The sequence below is a fragment of the Ciconia boyciana genome, chromosome 1 (assembly GCF_034638445.1).
Source record: "Ciconia boyciana chromosome 1, ASM3463844v1, whole genome shotgun sequence".
Lineage (NCBI taxonomy): Eukaryota > Metazoa > Chordata > Aves > Ciconiiformes > Ciconiidae > Ciconia > Ciconia boyciana.
This window is the reverse complement of record NC_132934.1, coordinates 86,775,594-86,791,684: the sequence shown is the minus strand read 5'-3', so window position 1 is coordinate 86,791,684 and position 16,091 is coordinate 86,775,594. Positions and strand designations below refer to the sequence as shown.

At 40.2% G+C, this 16,091-nt stretch overlaps 1 protein-coding gene across 1 annotated transcript in view; it reads right to left on the bottom strand.

Annotated features, from left to right (window-relative positions):
• CLCN1 (chloride voltage-gated channel 1) overlaps window positions 1-16,091 on the bottom strand; it is a 45,655-nt gene that overhangs the window by 13,912 nt on the left and 15,652 nt on the right. The window contains exons 8-11 of the mRNA XM_072851053.1: window positions 13,744-13,822; window positions 10,813-10,938; window positions 3,582-3,666; window positions 954-1,055 (exon numbers count right to left, since the gene is read on the bottom strand). Coding sequence (XP_072707154.1) covers window positions 954-1,055; window positions 3,582-3,666; window positions 10,813-10,938; window positions 13,744-13,822 — 392 coding nt within the window. The remainder of the gene's footprint in view (window positions 1-953; window positions 1,056-3,581; window positions 3,667-10,812; window positions 10,939-13,743; window positions 13,823-16,091) is intronic.

The window sequence follows — 16,091 nt, the reverse complement described above, 5'->3', positions numbered from 1 at the left end:
AAGTTTAAATTCCCACTTTTCAGGCTTTGCTCCACTTCTCTGTTAACTTTGTTTGATGGCTTTGCTGGTGCTTGTGGGTAATGCTACCTAATGAAGAAAGACAATTTTTCTTCCACATAATAGATTAAGTAAGTTAGTTTGAACTTCTTTTTAACTAGTGGTTTTCTTCTGCTCAGATCTGCAACTTGCTAAGAAAGGTAGGTCCTCCATACCTCTCAACTTAAAAAATTCTCATAGCATCAGGTTTCTTCTGTAAAGAGACTGAAGCCATTTACAGTTAGCCACCTCTTCTTCTTCAGGTTATAACTTTGGAAGTTATAGGTTTATTAGAGAGGGGAAAAAAGTATCTTCAAGTGCCCTGCAAAACCTTTATTGCTAAGATTTTATTTTGTTTTGCATTCTGTTCCATGCTACAATTCATACCATTTGGTTACTATCAGTTTCAGCTTTTGGTTTGTAAGTATGCAGTAATTGCAATACTGCAGCACATTCTTTACATTTTGATTTAAAAAAATTTAGATTTTAAAGACATATATTTCAGTTGTATTTAATTTTCTTAAATACAAATGATGTTGAATTTATTTTTTGCAGGTTCTAAAAAAATAAGCAGAGGCAGCATGATCTTAAGAAGCATGATCATTGATTTTCTAATTAAAAACATTTTCTGTCCAATCAGTAGTTTCCCTTGTCCTCTTAATGAATGTTACAGAGTCTCCCTTCTAAATCAAGAAGCTATTTGAAACTATTGGGGCTGGTCAAGAAGAAAATCCAGCTCAGAACAAATTCTCTTGATGTTTGCAGATATCTTATTCTCATATAATTTCAGTTTCTCATATTTTTACTATCTTACCTTGAAACAGTTCTACTAGCTTCCAGAAAGCATTTGTTAGTATTCAATACCAATAGCGTATAAAAATCTGGTCTCTAAAGAGAGTATCTTCAAAGGCACTCACTATTTGGTGAGAAACTGGCTCAGAGCTGTATGACGGCGGATGCATAGGACCACTTGGCGATTGAGATAAACAAAAAATGCTCCAAGGAATCCAGAACATATCCTAAAGTGGAGAAAATTAAATAAAATGATACCAAACAACAGATAATACACAAGCCATCAACCAAGAAACTGAGTTTAACTGTTTTTCATCTTCAGCTGTTTATGAAGTCTTTTAAATGTCACCTAGAGGGTTACTCCTACAGCAACTCACTTGAAGATATTGACTCCCTAATGAAAGGGGAGAGATTATTTTGGACCTCTTTGTCACACACACTGCCATTTTACCACTTCAATTTTCTCTTGCTTAGAGGGGGACATCTCATCTATAAAAACTTATAAAACAATCTATTAAAAAGGACTGCCAGATCTCAGTGGGGGCTGGAGAAGAGCAACTGGACAAAGACCAGTATTGTCAGAACTTAGACATCAGGTTGGAACAGGAAATAGTAAAAATGAAGGAAGTTTAACAAAACTCAGCAAAATTATATACCTACATCAAATATTAAAAGTAATAGCAACTCTTGTGCCTAAAGCAAAGTATGTCATCTCTATGATCCTAGTCACTTAGGCCTGTGTTCCTGATCCTAATAAAGCCAAAAAAGTATACTTGTCTAAGGACTGGCCTTGATCCTTGTGCTCTCTAGCTTAATGAGACCTGGATAAATAGGGCCTAATACGCAAAGGTGAAGAAAAAAAAAAAAAAAGAGTGCATTTAGAATTGGTATGGGGAAGTATTATTTTATGTGGCAAATAATTAACCCACAGAATACTGAGGATAAACAGATAACATTTTCATTCTATTAATTTTTAAAATCAATGGAATTTTCCTTTGTTATATGTTATGCAGGCCTTTGCCAAATCTCATTCAAAGATTAATTTAGCTTACTTAAAAAGCTGTATGTTGAAAAAATCCTGCTTGATAATTTAAAAATTGCATAGAAACAAGTTTAAACTAAATATAAAGCTGTTCACAGAAAAACTTGTCCAATGAGCTTCTTTTAAGTATTTTAAGCCAGCACTGTTTAGCACTACTGTTAAAATAGACCAGTCCCTTAGGCAATACAAGCCTAAGGGTTGCACAGTGAGCGGAATTTCTTTATAATACTTTATATTAAAAAATAGATCCCTCCATTCCTGCCTATCAATTTGTCAATAAAATAGAAGTGCTCCTCCTGTATACATTTTGCAAATTAACAACATTTGCTGACACAGAAGAACAAGATCTACCTGTTGATAGTGCTTGGGCTGGCTCAGTTTTTTGTCCTACCTGAAAGTGAAGAAATATGTTGGATAGAAAGAGAGTTCAACTTTGAAACTTAATGTTAAGAGAATCTGGAGCATTCCAAGTTGGCATCAGGACTTTATCCAAGACTATCCAAGTCTTTAGCTTTTTTTTTTTAAGCTACCACATTGGACACCCAGGCATTTGAAAGCATTTCACAGTTGTCATATACTCCTTTCCTAGCCTATGTACAATACTGCAAAAACCCAGCTCTGCCAACCCTGTTCGAAACAGAATGACAAGAAGTTTTTCATTCTATCAGCTGTAAATCACAAGGAATACCTTTGTCCTTGCCAGTCTAAACAAATAGATTCCCCCAAGTTCAGCACACAAGTCTATTTAAGGAGAAGAACAAAGTGGATACATATTACTAGCAAAAGCTCCTGTATATTCATAGATTTTCAAGATATTTTATGTCTTCAAAGAATCCTACTTGAGTTCATATTCAAGTAAATGAGAGCAGCCTACTAAAAGGAGCTGGAAAACCTCAACTATATTTCTGATCTTGGATCCAGGTCTTGCAACAGAGTATGTTCACAATGCCAGCACAGGTATTTGTTCCTACAGTGTATTCCCTTCACTACTGCTCTGCAGTGATTTCCCTGGAGCCTCTCTGAAGCTCTAACCCAAGACTTTTCCTCACAGCAATTCCAAACTCAGTTTTTCTCTAGTATCTCCCAATTATTTTTCTTGTTTTTCTTGAGTTATTCCTTTCTTTTCCCAAAATTTCCTCCACAAATGAAAACAACTCGGATATCTCCATAAATAAAATAAAACTGACACTCATCTTAATAAATTAACTGTTTTTCTCATTGGATCCAATTATGGTTCAGTTACCCTTGCCACCATGTTGAGTGTACCAATCTCTCTTGAAAACGATAACCATTCTGACCTTGTAAAAGGGAAACTTCCTGGTTAAATCTTTTGCCCCATTTTTGTCAAGTGAAAAGGCCATACTTGTTGGGTCAGTTCATTTGGGGATGCCATCAACATGGTTAAAGGGCCATTCAGTAAATCTATACCCAGAACCTAGACCAAGTTAGACTTACTTTTTTTTCCAGAATTTAATTTCTGAAAAAGATATATGGAAAGGAAATAGCAAAGAGCTTGATAGTACCCACATTTCCTTCATTACCCATTGTGTTACATGGGCACCATTTCTGAAGGAGGAATCCCAATAAGCAGAGGCCTTAATTGTGACAATCAAAGTGTTCAAAAGACCTGAAACTGTTTTGCAAAATAATTCCTAACAGAGCTCACATGATAACCTTTGTAAAACAAGGAGCCAGGCTCCTGGTAACTTACCCTATTACAGCAAATGCTGGCAGCTCTTGCAGATCAAAGGGGAAATCCATGCGAAAGTTCGTTCTGAACAGGGCTGTGATGGTAACTGTGAGGGAAGAAAGAGGTAGAGGAGGAAAGGGAATAATGAGGTGAGAAGGTACATGCCATAAAAGCTAGGTGTAAGGGACAGGTTAACTAGTTATATACATGTTCCTGTGGGATTTCATGACATTATACACAATATTACAGATTGGCAGACTGCTCTGATTTTAGTAGTGCCTATTTTTGAGCACTTGCAACCCTAGCACTCTACATGGTATAGGTTTGTTTTCAGAGAATGTATATTTTTTTTTTTAGCTACAATCCCAGATTTTTAGAGTTTTCTTTTCTTTCTTTTCTTCTACCATCCGTTCTTCAGGAAATAAAAACTCTTCCCACTATACTCACTGACTAAGAACTCTCTTTGCCAAGGCAGGCAGTGCTTACATATCTGGAGAAGCTGTCTCATGCAGAGTTGTGATTGCCTTCTAGAAGCAAAACTCAGATCTTCTCTGAAGTTATATCTGCAACAATTTTGACTGGTACCAAAAGAATGAAAGTCTTAGAAATCGGAGATGGAAAAGATCAGCTAAGCCCCATCTTCTCCAGCTCACCTCTCCTGGTAGTGTTGCACTGCTAAAATGACTCAGATGCTGAAACCAGTCCTGCTTTTACCTGGAGATACCTAATTGTGTGGAAACAGTAAGTATCTGTATGCCCATAGGTGAAGTACAAATTACCTATCTAGTGCAGCGTGAAAATGCAGCTGAATGAGGATGGATATAAATCCCAACTTGCCCTGGAAGAAGGAATTATTTGCACAATGAGGAAAGAAAAGAAGCAGTGAAAATCTAGCATTACATGATAATTACAGGATGCATTAATTACTTGTTAATTGGTCAGACAGGACCAGGTTTAGAGCAATGATTTAATCAGATCTCTGTGGGTTACATTACCTAAGATAGCTAAGCCTGTCTAACAGCATGCTACTATCCAAAATGGGAAGCTCTTACTCCCTGTCTCTTCACCCTGTTCCTTCCCTCCTGGCTGCACTGTTCTCCCCTTCTGTCAGGCCCACTCTGACACATGTTAAAGCCTTCACTGAGTTATTTCACCTCATTAAAACCTACCAGAAAACCCATCTGCTCTTTTCCTGGATTAGTCCTCTGCCAGGGAAGTGAGTTGAATGGAGGGGTCCAACGAACGCAGAGATGGTACAAGGGAGGGGCGGAAGAACAGTCAGGGAGGGAAGATGGTGAAAAGCAGGATGTCCTCCTTTTTGTTAGATCAGCCCAAGAAAGGGATCATCTCGATTTAGTTTTAGAAAACAGATAGTCCAAGCCACTAAATGACAGGGCATTAAATGTATAGGAGGGCTCACTTTCAAAGAGTTTTGCCCCAGGGTGGCAAAGATGACCAGGGCAAAGAGAAACAGTCACAGCACTTAGTCTGGCTCTTTCCAGGTTCCTTCTCTACTCCCACAAGACAGAAAGAGATTCCTACAGAAAGATTCATCCCACCTATCTTCATCCTCTTTCCTGAGTGACTAAGCCATCCTGAAACTGCATGGCTAAGCCCTTTTCTCTCCATTGGCTACAAACTCTACTAGTTTAGAGTAACTGTCCAACTCTTACAATGTGAAAGTTAAGAGAAGTAAAAAGAAATGAGAAAGTCCATTTAATGGGAAAGTCTACTTAAAAAAGCTTTGAACTTTAAAATACCACTAAGCCATGTGTAGAAGTGATCAGAAAGAGCAGGAGGAAGGCAAGGTGTAAAACACTATGGCAAATAAGATGAAGGCTCAGGACATGGTAAAACAGAAATCCTGCAAATTGCAGGACTCCAGTCTTCTATGATTAGCAAACAGGGGGCTAAGTTGCAGCAGCCAACCAGAATGGTCCAGATGTTATTTGTAAAGTACAGATAATGGTGTAAAGCCAGCCAGCAAAGCTATCAGTATCCAGAAGCCAGCAATGATTTTATGTGTCTAAGAAATAGAATAATTTTGGTGAGATGCTACACAACTTATTTGCACGTGTCTACTCTGATGTGATTGCTTCCCTACCTGCTACTTCCTGGTAGCAATGATGCAGCTTGGAGGTAAAAAATGACAATAAATGTTAAACAAGCTGCAGGCATAAAAGGCATTAAGATCTGAGGCAGATTAGGATTGACGTGGATGAGCTATTTTAAAAAATAATTCACCTTCTTTAATGAGCATCAGGGCTTCCCGGGACTGGAGGGGGACCGATGGGTAGACTATGTGTTTAAGAAGGTTGTGGTGCAATGTGGTAAAGTACAAAGAGAGCTGTGCATTAGCACCTGGCAAATTGGTTAAATACATATAGATTTTAAAAGCAAGCACAACCCTGGAAATACCTGTTTTGAACCTCAAAGCCAAGGAAAAATCCCAAAAGGATAATTCAAATGAATAAAAACTTTGTGATGTGGAGTTTTTTAACAAAACTGTAAAACCAGATTAAGGGGAATGGTATTTATTTAGATTATTGAGAGGTCCCACATGAGGCTGTGGAGCCTCATGTAGAGGTCCACTGATCAAACAGCAAAAGGGAAAATATTACCATGGATTAGAAGCTAGCCCAGAGAGAGAAAAAAAGTGGGTTTATCATGTCAGACATGTCACAGTGTCATAGTACACATGTAGCAGGAGTTGCTAATTGTTGTCTTGGGGCCCTGTGGTGTTGAATGGATTTCTTCAGAGGTCAATATTGGAGCTGATCCTGTTTAACATCTGCATTAATGTCCTGGATGACAGGATGGAACTCACTCATCAGTGGCCATACTGAACTGGGGAGGGAGAGAAGGGGGTGGTTTGTCACCTGGAGGGCTTCATTCAGAGCACCCTCCACAAACTGGAGGAGCTGACCAGTAGGAACATGATAAATTCAACATAGACAAATATTTAGTCCTGCACCTGGAGTGGCACATGCGTTGGTACAGTCTGGTGGCCTAGTGAACAGGAAAAGCTCTGCTCTCATGCAAGCAGATCCTGGTGGGTACGATGCTTAATATGTGCCCTTGTGGCAATAAAAGCTAACCACAAACTGGACCACATCAGCAAAAGCACAACCAGCTGGTTGATGGTGGTGATTATTTCCTTCTATATGGCACTGAAGAAACCACATCTAGAAAAGTCAGTACAAACAAAATGTTACAAAACTGGAGAGAGTCCAGTGGCGAGCCACAAGATGGTCCAGGGCATGGGCAGAGGGAGAGGCTGCAGGAACTAGCTCTACTCAGCCTGGAAACTAGAAGGCCCAAGGGGATTCTAACAGCAGTCTCCCCTTCCTCATGGGGAAGTTGTAAAGACACAGTGAAAGAAAGAGAGGTAATGGGCACTACTTCCAACAAGGGAATTTTGTCTACATATAATGAGCAAATGCTTCTTTTTGGAGGGGTGGTTCAGCACCGGAACAGATGCCCAGAGAGCCATTGGAAAATTGTCCATGCTGTAAGCAGGAGTTTGGAGTAGAGAGCTCCAAGGGTCTCTTCCAAAGTAAATCTTTCTATGATTTTATGATTATGAATTTTCTGAGGAAGACAGCAAAATCTGCACGTGATACTGAATTAGTTTATCCTGGTTGGAAGCAGAGAGGACTGCATGAGAAAGGCAATGTTCTGTATTGATAAATGCAAAGTAATACAGTGGGGGAAGATAATTGACACATTAGAAAGGAATCTAATTTAACAATAGTATTTCAAGAAAGAGAGTTGGATCAGTGTAGACAGCTCTAGGAAAATGGTCTTTTTACCTTTTTCCTAACTGTGGCTGCTAGAAGTGTGTAAAAGCTGCATAAAAATGGTATCATAATGCACAGTATTGCATTGCAGTATTGTAATGCCTTCCAGTAAATCCATTTGATAGCCACATCTGCTTGGAACTCTGATAATTTCATCCCAAAAATATTCTGGAAGAAGATGGAAAATGCTTGCCTAAGCAGAAAAGTTAGTTCATATATTATGTATGAATTTGCAATAGTTTACACGTTCCACATGAACATTACAGGTAGATGTGCATAGTGCACATTAAGGAAAGCAGTTTCTTTCACTTTCAAGTACATTAACCCACCTCATACAAAGGCTTTCTTACTGGGTGATAATAGTGGCCATACAGGAAACTGGCACAAAGACATCTGCTTATCTACCGAATGCATAACTTCTGGGAGTAGACAAGACTTCAGAGATTGTGATGGCATCAGAGAGGAAGCCTAAGAAAAACCCTTGCATGAACAAAGACTGAAAAGACCATGCTTGTAACTTTCAGAAGGAAATGAACAGGAAAAGACATGAAAGATAAGTTAGAGCAGGCATGATAAAGGATCATAAAATAATGAATGAGTTCCTTAACTAGACGAAAGTTTCTAGTTCCTTAATACAAGGACAAGGAGACTGGCAACACAGACAAAGAAAATTCAGAGCTACGAAAAGGAACTATTTTTCATAGACAATTCAATCATGGAACTTTTTAACCCAGACAGTCAATGAAGCAGAATGTAAGGAGCCATTAGTGTGGATATTAAAGCTGTCTGGATGATTTTGAAGAAGGGACAGAAATTAAGATGTTTCAGGATTAAGCTAATTTCTCATGATTTGAGAAATCAGCAAGGGAGCTAAGTAGATAAAGTGAAGGATAGGAGATTATCTCCTATCACCTGTCTTTGAATTTCTTCTATTTTCCTCTGGAAAGAACAGAAAGATGTGTTTTTTGTGACAGATCTGATGGTTCAATACTCCTCAATATGAGGTAGTGTTTCGCAGACAAAGTTGTAGTCACTTTCTACATTCAAGTAGAAAGTGCGGTCACTTTCTATATTCAAGAGAATATTCAAGCCAAATAATGTTTTAGCACAAAAAAAATCCAACCCTGTGAAGTCAAGACAGACATAAGTTATAGCAGTTTTAAGTAAGGGAACGGCCCACATGGAGCTCAGATCAATAAAACAGATATAACTCCAAGAATAAAAGATAAAGACATTATAAGCCAGAAGTTTACAAAGAAATGGGTGCCTTCTGCCATTCCCACAGTATCTGAAAGAGAATAGAATAGACTATTTCAGTTGGAAGGGACCTGTAATGATCATCTAGTCCAACTGCCTGACCAGTTCAGGGCTGACCAAGTTAAAGCATGTTATTAAGGGCATTGTCCAAATGCCTCTTAAACACTGACAGGCTTGGGGCATTGACCACCTCTCTACGAAGCCTGTTCCAGTGTTTGACCACCGTCTCAGTAAAGAAATGCTTCCTGATGTCCAGTCTAAACCTCCCCTGGCACAGCTTTGAACCGTTCCCACACGTCCTATCACTGGATACCAGGGAGAAGAGATCAGCACCTCCATCTCCACGTCCCCTCCTCAGAAGCTGTAGAGAGCAATGAGGTCATCCCTCAGCCTCCTTTTCTCTAAAATAGCCAAGCCGAAAGTCCTTAGCCAGTCCTCATAAGACATTCCTTCCAAGCCTTTCACCAGCTTTGTTGCCCTCCTCTGGATGCATTCAAGGACCTTTACATCCTTCTTAAATTGTGGGGCTCAGAACTGCACACAGTATTCAAGGTGGGACGACACCAATGCTGAATACAGTGGGATAATCACCTCTTTTGACTGGCTGGTTATGCTGTGTTTGATTCACCCCAGGATAAGATTTGCCCTCTTGGCTGCCAGGGCACACTGCTGACTCATGTTGAGGCTGCTGTCAACCAACACCCCCAGATCCCTTTCCACAGGGCTGCTCTCCAGCCACTTCTCTCCCAGTTTATACTTGTGTCCGGCGCTACTCCATCCCAGGTGCAGAATCTGGCATTTGGACTTGTTAAATTTCATCCCAATCTACCAGATCCCTCTGCAAGGCCTCTTGTCCCTCAAGAGAGTCAACAGCTCCTCCCAGTTTGGTATCATCAGCAAACTTGCTAATGGTACATTCAACTCCTGCATCCAGGTCGTTGATAAATATATTGAACAGAACTGGCCCTAGAATTGAACCCTAAGAATTGAACCCTACATCCAGCCAGATGTAGCCCCATTCACTACAACTCTTTGAGCTCTGCCCTTCACCCAGCGCACCTTGAACCTGCTCATCCCACAGTTGGACAACTTGTCCAGAAGGATGCTATGAGGGACAGTATCAAAAGCCTTACTAAAATCCAGAAAAACTATATCCACTGCCTTCCCTTCATCTACTAGACAGGTGACCTTATCATAGAAGGATATCAAATTAGCTAGACAGGACTTTCCCTTTGTGAGCCCATGTTGACTGTGCCTGGTGATTGCATTGTTCTTTAAATGCCTTTCAATAGTAACCAGTATGATCTTCTCCATAATTTTTCCAGGAACTGAGGTTAGTCTAACAGGTCTGTAGTTCCCTGGGTCTTCCCTCACGCCCTTTTTGTAAATTGGAATAACATTGGCTAGCTTCCAGTCTGCAGGAACCTCCCTAGACTCCCAAGACCTTTGGTAGATGATTGAGAGGGGTCCTGCCGTAACATCCGCTAACTCCTTCAGTACTCTGGGATGAATCCCATCAGACCCCATGGACTTGTGAACATTCAGCTGATACAACCGGTCCCTTACAATTTCAGCATCCACAAATGGAAAGTCACTGTTCCTGCATTTGTAGTCCTGCTAATGCTCTCCTGAACAAGCTTGTTCTGTGCTATTTCTGTCTGCACAAATGTTGCACTTACGCTTTTCAGTAACTTGAGACAGTTATTTTTTCAGGACCTTCAGTCACACCCCACCAATCCTGTAGCCTCCTAATCATTTTATCATCTCAATTTCCTAGGCTATCTGTTTTTTATGCTTCTAGTCAAGAGATGACCAAAGCAGACCATGGCATTACCAGCAGATCACAGCAGCATACACTATAGTATGTATTACATCCTCTGTGATGGGATACCTCTATATTTGCAGCCTTGACATTATGCTGAGTAGAGGCAAAAATCCCACCTCAGGGGGCCTCTTACTTGCCAAGGACTCATATCCAGTCATTTTTCAGTCATATCCCCAGCACACCTAGGTTGGGTTGTACAATTGATGACATAAGATACTTCCCTTTCTCTTTCTTTCTGTAATGCTGGAAGTCACATGTCATGGCAGAAGTTTCAAACATCATACAAGGTTGTAGTTTTGAGGAAGATGGAAAATAATAAATTAATAGAGCAAATTTTGTACAAAGAGAGTAGGAATGGTTCTCAGCTTACCTGCATCCTTGTTCCAAACAGCAAGGACTCGGAAAATGAAGGCACTAAAGGTAGCTGCAAAGAAACCTCTCCAATAATTGCGCACAGCAAAGTATGTAGAAGTCACCTCAATGCTGAAAAGGACCCCTAGAAAGAGTTGGAAAGAGAGCAAAGTTAAAATCAGAAGTGTAATGTTAGAAGCATGAGAGAGGCTTCTAAATAGTCTAGAGCAGTGGTCTCCAAACTTCTTTGAACGCACACCCCTATCAAAAAATTTTTGAGCACGTACCCCCAATATATGTGTATTTATTTAAAAATTATATACATGTACTACTGTACTAATATATTATGTACAATATAAAACATACACAAAAAATAGAAATTAAAAAAGGATGAGATAAAGATGAAATAAACAAAATTTTTTAAACAATTTGTTTTATTTATTAATGGAACAAAAAATTTTTTTGTTCTCACTAAAAATATTTATATTCTTTATTTTTTTAAATCTTGATTTAACACTTTGTGATACAGTGATTTAAAGGTCTGGTTCCATGTTCAGTTTATTTTGATAATTGGTCTTAACAGCTGTCATAGCTGAAAAAGATATCTTACAAAGATACATAGATGAAATGCAAGAAATGCATCATTGGCTGTGCTTACTAAATTGTGATATTATTTCTTCAATCCCATACACCACTTACGCAAAGATTTTTGTTGAAATTTGGATAGTAAATTTCCATCTTCCCTGATGTCAATCAGTTGTTCTTGCAAACTAATCAGAAGGTCTTGAATTTTTATTTCTTTAACAGATAGGTTCAAAACTCACCGAAACTCTTAATCTGGAAGATTTTTAAACAGGTTAGAAAGTTCTGTTTCCAAGGTTTTTAAGTGTACATGTATGAGAGTTCTTGTATTTGTACACTTACATTGTATTTGGCAACAAATTCGCAAAATCTCCACAAGTTTCTTTTGAAAAGCAGTTACTTTCTCACTTACTGGTTAGAACATCACTTTCACGTTGAAGGGATATATCAAGTATGTTTATTTTTTTGAAAATAACTGCTAAGTGGCATGCTACTGACAGACGCTTGTCATCACAGAAAAGAGCAAATTCAGAACACTTGTCTTTTTGTAAAAGAAAAATGTGTAACTGGTCTTTAAATTCAACAACTCTTTTAAAAGCCCATTGCCACGAGATAACCAGCAAATGTCTCTATGGTACAAAGGATTTTCATGGTCACTCCTCATCTCATTATGAAGTATTGTAAAGATTCTACAGTTTCAGAGTCTTGTTTTTATGAAATTAACCACATCAATGACACCCTGTAGCACTTTGTGCCACGTCTGGCTCCCATTTCTTTGCTGCAATAGCTTGACTATGAACAACGCAGTGAATTAATTTCAGGTGTGGTGTTATCTATGCAATCCTTTTCTTATGGCAGTCAAAGCAGTCGCTCCACCAGTCGTTACACTTGCACAGCTTTTCCATAAAACATTTTTATTAAAGAAGTAATTTACTGTTGAGAATATAGCTTCTCTGGTAGATCTTTCTTTAGTGGCTCACAGAACGTGGTTCTTCATGTATTTCACTATCGAAAGAGAATCTAGCAAATACCATAAGCTGAGACATGTTAGAAACATCTGTACTTTCATCCAGCTGCATAGCAAGCCTCTCACACTGTGTAATTTGTACTGATACTTGTTTCTTCAAATCTTCAGCAATGTTTTCTATGCGTCTTCCAACAGTGTTTGCTGACAAAGGAATGCATTTTACTTTGCCGCTGTACTGCTTTCTGTGTATTATTTCAGCCATTTTTGCCGTGGCAGGAAGAACAAGTGTTTCCCCAGTGGTATGTAGCTTTTTGTCTTTTGCTATGAAGTAAGAAACCTCAGAGGAGGCTTCTAAACATTTATCATTAAGTTCAGTGAAATTTTGTAAAGTACTGGATTGAATATCACATAGCTTGACACGTTGCTGAAAAAATTGTAGAGGCTTGTCTTCATGTTCTGCATGCTTAGTTTTTAAACGTCTTGCTAATTCTGATGGCTTCATAGTGTCATTAGCTAACTTTTCAAGGCACAATATACACTTAGGGTGAGGTTCATCGTTAATGATAGCAGATGTAAATCCATACTTCAAATAGTCTTTGATAATTTTTTTTTTTTTTGGCCAGCTTCTTGTCAGACCTGATTAGCTGGTCATTGTTTTTACCTCGTAACATGGCTGATTAAGAGCTTGTACTAGGAGTAGGAGAAGTGTCAGCTCTGCCATTTTCTTGTCATTCATCTGTGCTCGCATTTTTAGTATTATCTTCAATCCATGGTCTCTTTGCAGGAATCTTTTTAAGCCACTTGTCCATTTTGTGAAGCTTAGTTTAATTAACACTAGATAATATAATCCGTAAATCCACTTAAGTGGCCACACATTGATTGCAATACATTGCAATATGCTGAAAGCAAGGAAATGAGTGAGGGCACCACCCTCAGCCCTCTGTGTTGTGAACAACTCAGTCCAGGACACCTCATGCACTGTACACGACAAGTAGCCACCTGACATACAGACTGAGTGAGGGCACCAGTGCCAATATGGATACTAAATATTAGTAAAGCTTAATTTATTTCTTATTTTTTTAGATTAGAAAAAAAAAAAAAGAAATTCCAGTGTTTTCTTCCCACATTCCAATGGATCATCTTGTGCACCCCCTGGGGTATGTACACCCCAATTTGGAGACCACTGTTCTAGAGAGCCTTTCCCTCTTGCCTCCAGAAGGCTGACAACATGTGGACTTTTTAGACTGTCAGAGATGCTGGGGAGGTTGGTAACATTAAAGGTAAGCTTCTTTGTTCAAGGTAGATGATCAAAATATGGTGCAGGAAAGGGGGAGAGGAGAAGAGGACTAGGCAGGAGAGGATTTAGGTACCTGAGAAAAAGGAAACAGAACAGCCACTTGCCTCCAAGTGGTGTCCCAAAGCAGCAGCCAACCCCCACAGCACAACCCACAGTCAGGACATCCGTGTAATAATATGGCTGCTACTGGTGAAAGAGACAAAGAGAGACAGACAAACAAAAGAAAGAAGGAAAGAAAGCAGAGAGTGAGTAACAGAATTGGCAGGAACGGCCACATGCTGTCACCCAGCTCTGTCACCAGTCTTAGAGTTACAGCTGTATTTATCTTACTTTTCCCTTCTGGATGGCTTCAAAATGTTCAAAAGACAAGACCTGGCACAAGACAGGCATATACCTGGAGTCACATCTTCCAGACACGTGGACAAGGCATCATCTCATCTTTCATTGAAACATGCACATTTCTGTCACTGTAGAAGAAATGTCTCGTGGAAAATCCTCCAGAGGGTGGAGGGCACATATGTATGTTTTACTCCACCTCTTTTACTTTGGCAGGGAATCTCAGGATGCACATGTGCCAGAGGGTACCTCAAAAAACCCACCCTGTGAGTTTGTGTGCACAAGGCACATGTATATGCAGAACTGCGTGTGGACAGATGGGTCACCCTGGGTAGGTGAGTGGGTAACCTAGTAAAGGATTGTGCTGTCCTGGTGAAAACAATGACAATAATAAAGGGGAATGAAAGGTATAAAACGTAGATACTCTTCTGAGACAGTTTTGGAAGACATAGAGTTGTTGAAAGGGAGAAAAGGCTCTCCCACTCTTTCTCCAAGATTTGGCCCTGAAATGCCTGAGAATGGTGAAAGTTAAGCAGAGAGGTTTTCTTTTATTTTCTTTTGTCAAAATCCTAGGTGGTGTATAATACACCAGTGTTAAAAGCCTGTGTATTTGGTACTTTCTACTATCATGTATTCCCAAAGTAGCCTGTTAGATCTCCCATGAGAGTCTTGAGAAAGGGTGGTCTCATGTTATGGTGGGAATCTGAGTGGCCAGGCTGAATTCTAAGGCCAGAAGGCTGTGAATTCCTGTTTACCTGAGCAGGTGTTTGATAGAGCCTCAACCAAGAGGTGTCTCAAAGCTATGTCAGCACAGCCCAACAAAAAAGGGCCATGGACTATTCCCTGACCCAGAACAATGTGAATAATCCACAGCTTTGTCCTAGGTAACTTCTGGACCTTATTAATGCCTCTGTGGCCTTAAGACATAATCACGTCCAGAATGGGGATGGGATTCATAGAATCATAGAATCATAGAACTGTTTAGGTTGGAAAAGACCTTTAAGATCATCAAGTCCAACTATTAACCTAACACTTCCAAGTCCACCACTAAACCATGTCCCTAAGCACCACATCTACATGTCTTTTAGAAACCTCCAGGGATGGTGGCTCAACCACTTCCCTGGGCAGCCTGTTCCAATGCTTGATAACCCTTTTGGTGAAGAAATTTTTCCTAAGATCCAGTCTAAACATCCCCTGGTGCAACTTGAGGCCATTTCCTCTTGTCCTATCGCTCGTTACTTGGGAAAAGAGACCAACACCCACCTCTCTACAACCTCCTTTCAAGTAGTTGTAGAGAGCGATAAGGTCTCCTCTCAGCCTCCTTTTCTTCAGATGAAACAACCTCAGTTCCCTCAGCCGCTCCTCATAAGACTTGTGCTCTAGACCCTTCACCAGCTTTGTTGCTCTTCTTTGGACATGCTCCAGCACCTCAATGTCTTTCTTGTAGTGAGGGGCCCAAAACTGAACACAATATTCAAGGTGCAGCCTCACCAGTGCTGAGTACAGGGGGACAATCACTTCCCTAGTCCTGCTGGCCACACTATTTCTGATACAAGCCAGGATGCTATTGGCTTTCTTGGCCACCTGGGCACACTGCTGGCTCATATTCAGCCAGCTGTCAACCAACACCCCCCAGGTTCCACTGGGCAGCTTTCCAGCCACTCTTCCCCAAGCCTGTAGCATTGCATGGGGTTGTTGTGACCTAAGTGCAGGACCCAGCACTTAGCCTTGTTGAACGTCATACAGTTGGCCTCGGCCCTTCGATCCAGCCTGTCCATATCCCTCTGAAGAGCCTTCTTACCCTCAAGCAGACCAATACTCCTGCCCAACTTGGTGTTGTCTGCAAACTTACTGAGGGTGCACTTGATCCTCTTATCCAGATCATTGATAAAGATATTAAAAAGGACTGGCCCCAACACAGAGCCCTGGGGAACACTGCTTGTGACTGGCCACCAACTGGATTTAACTCCATTCACCACAACTCTTTGGGCCCAGCCATGCAGCCAGTTTTTTTACCCAGCGAAGAGTATGCCTGTCCAAGCCATGAGCAGTCAGTTTCTCCAGGAGAATGCTGTGGGAAACAGTGTCAAAGGCTTTACTAAAGTCTAGGCAGACA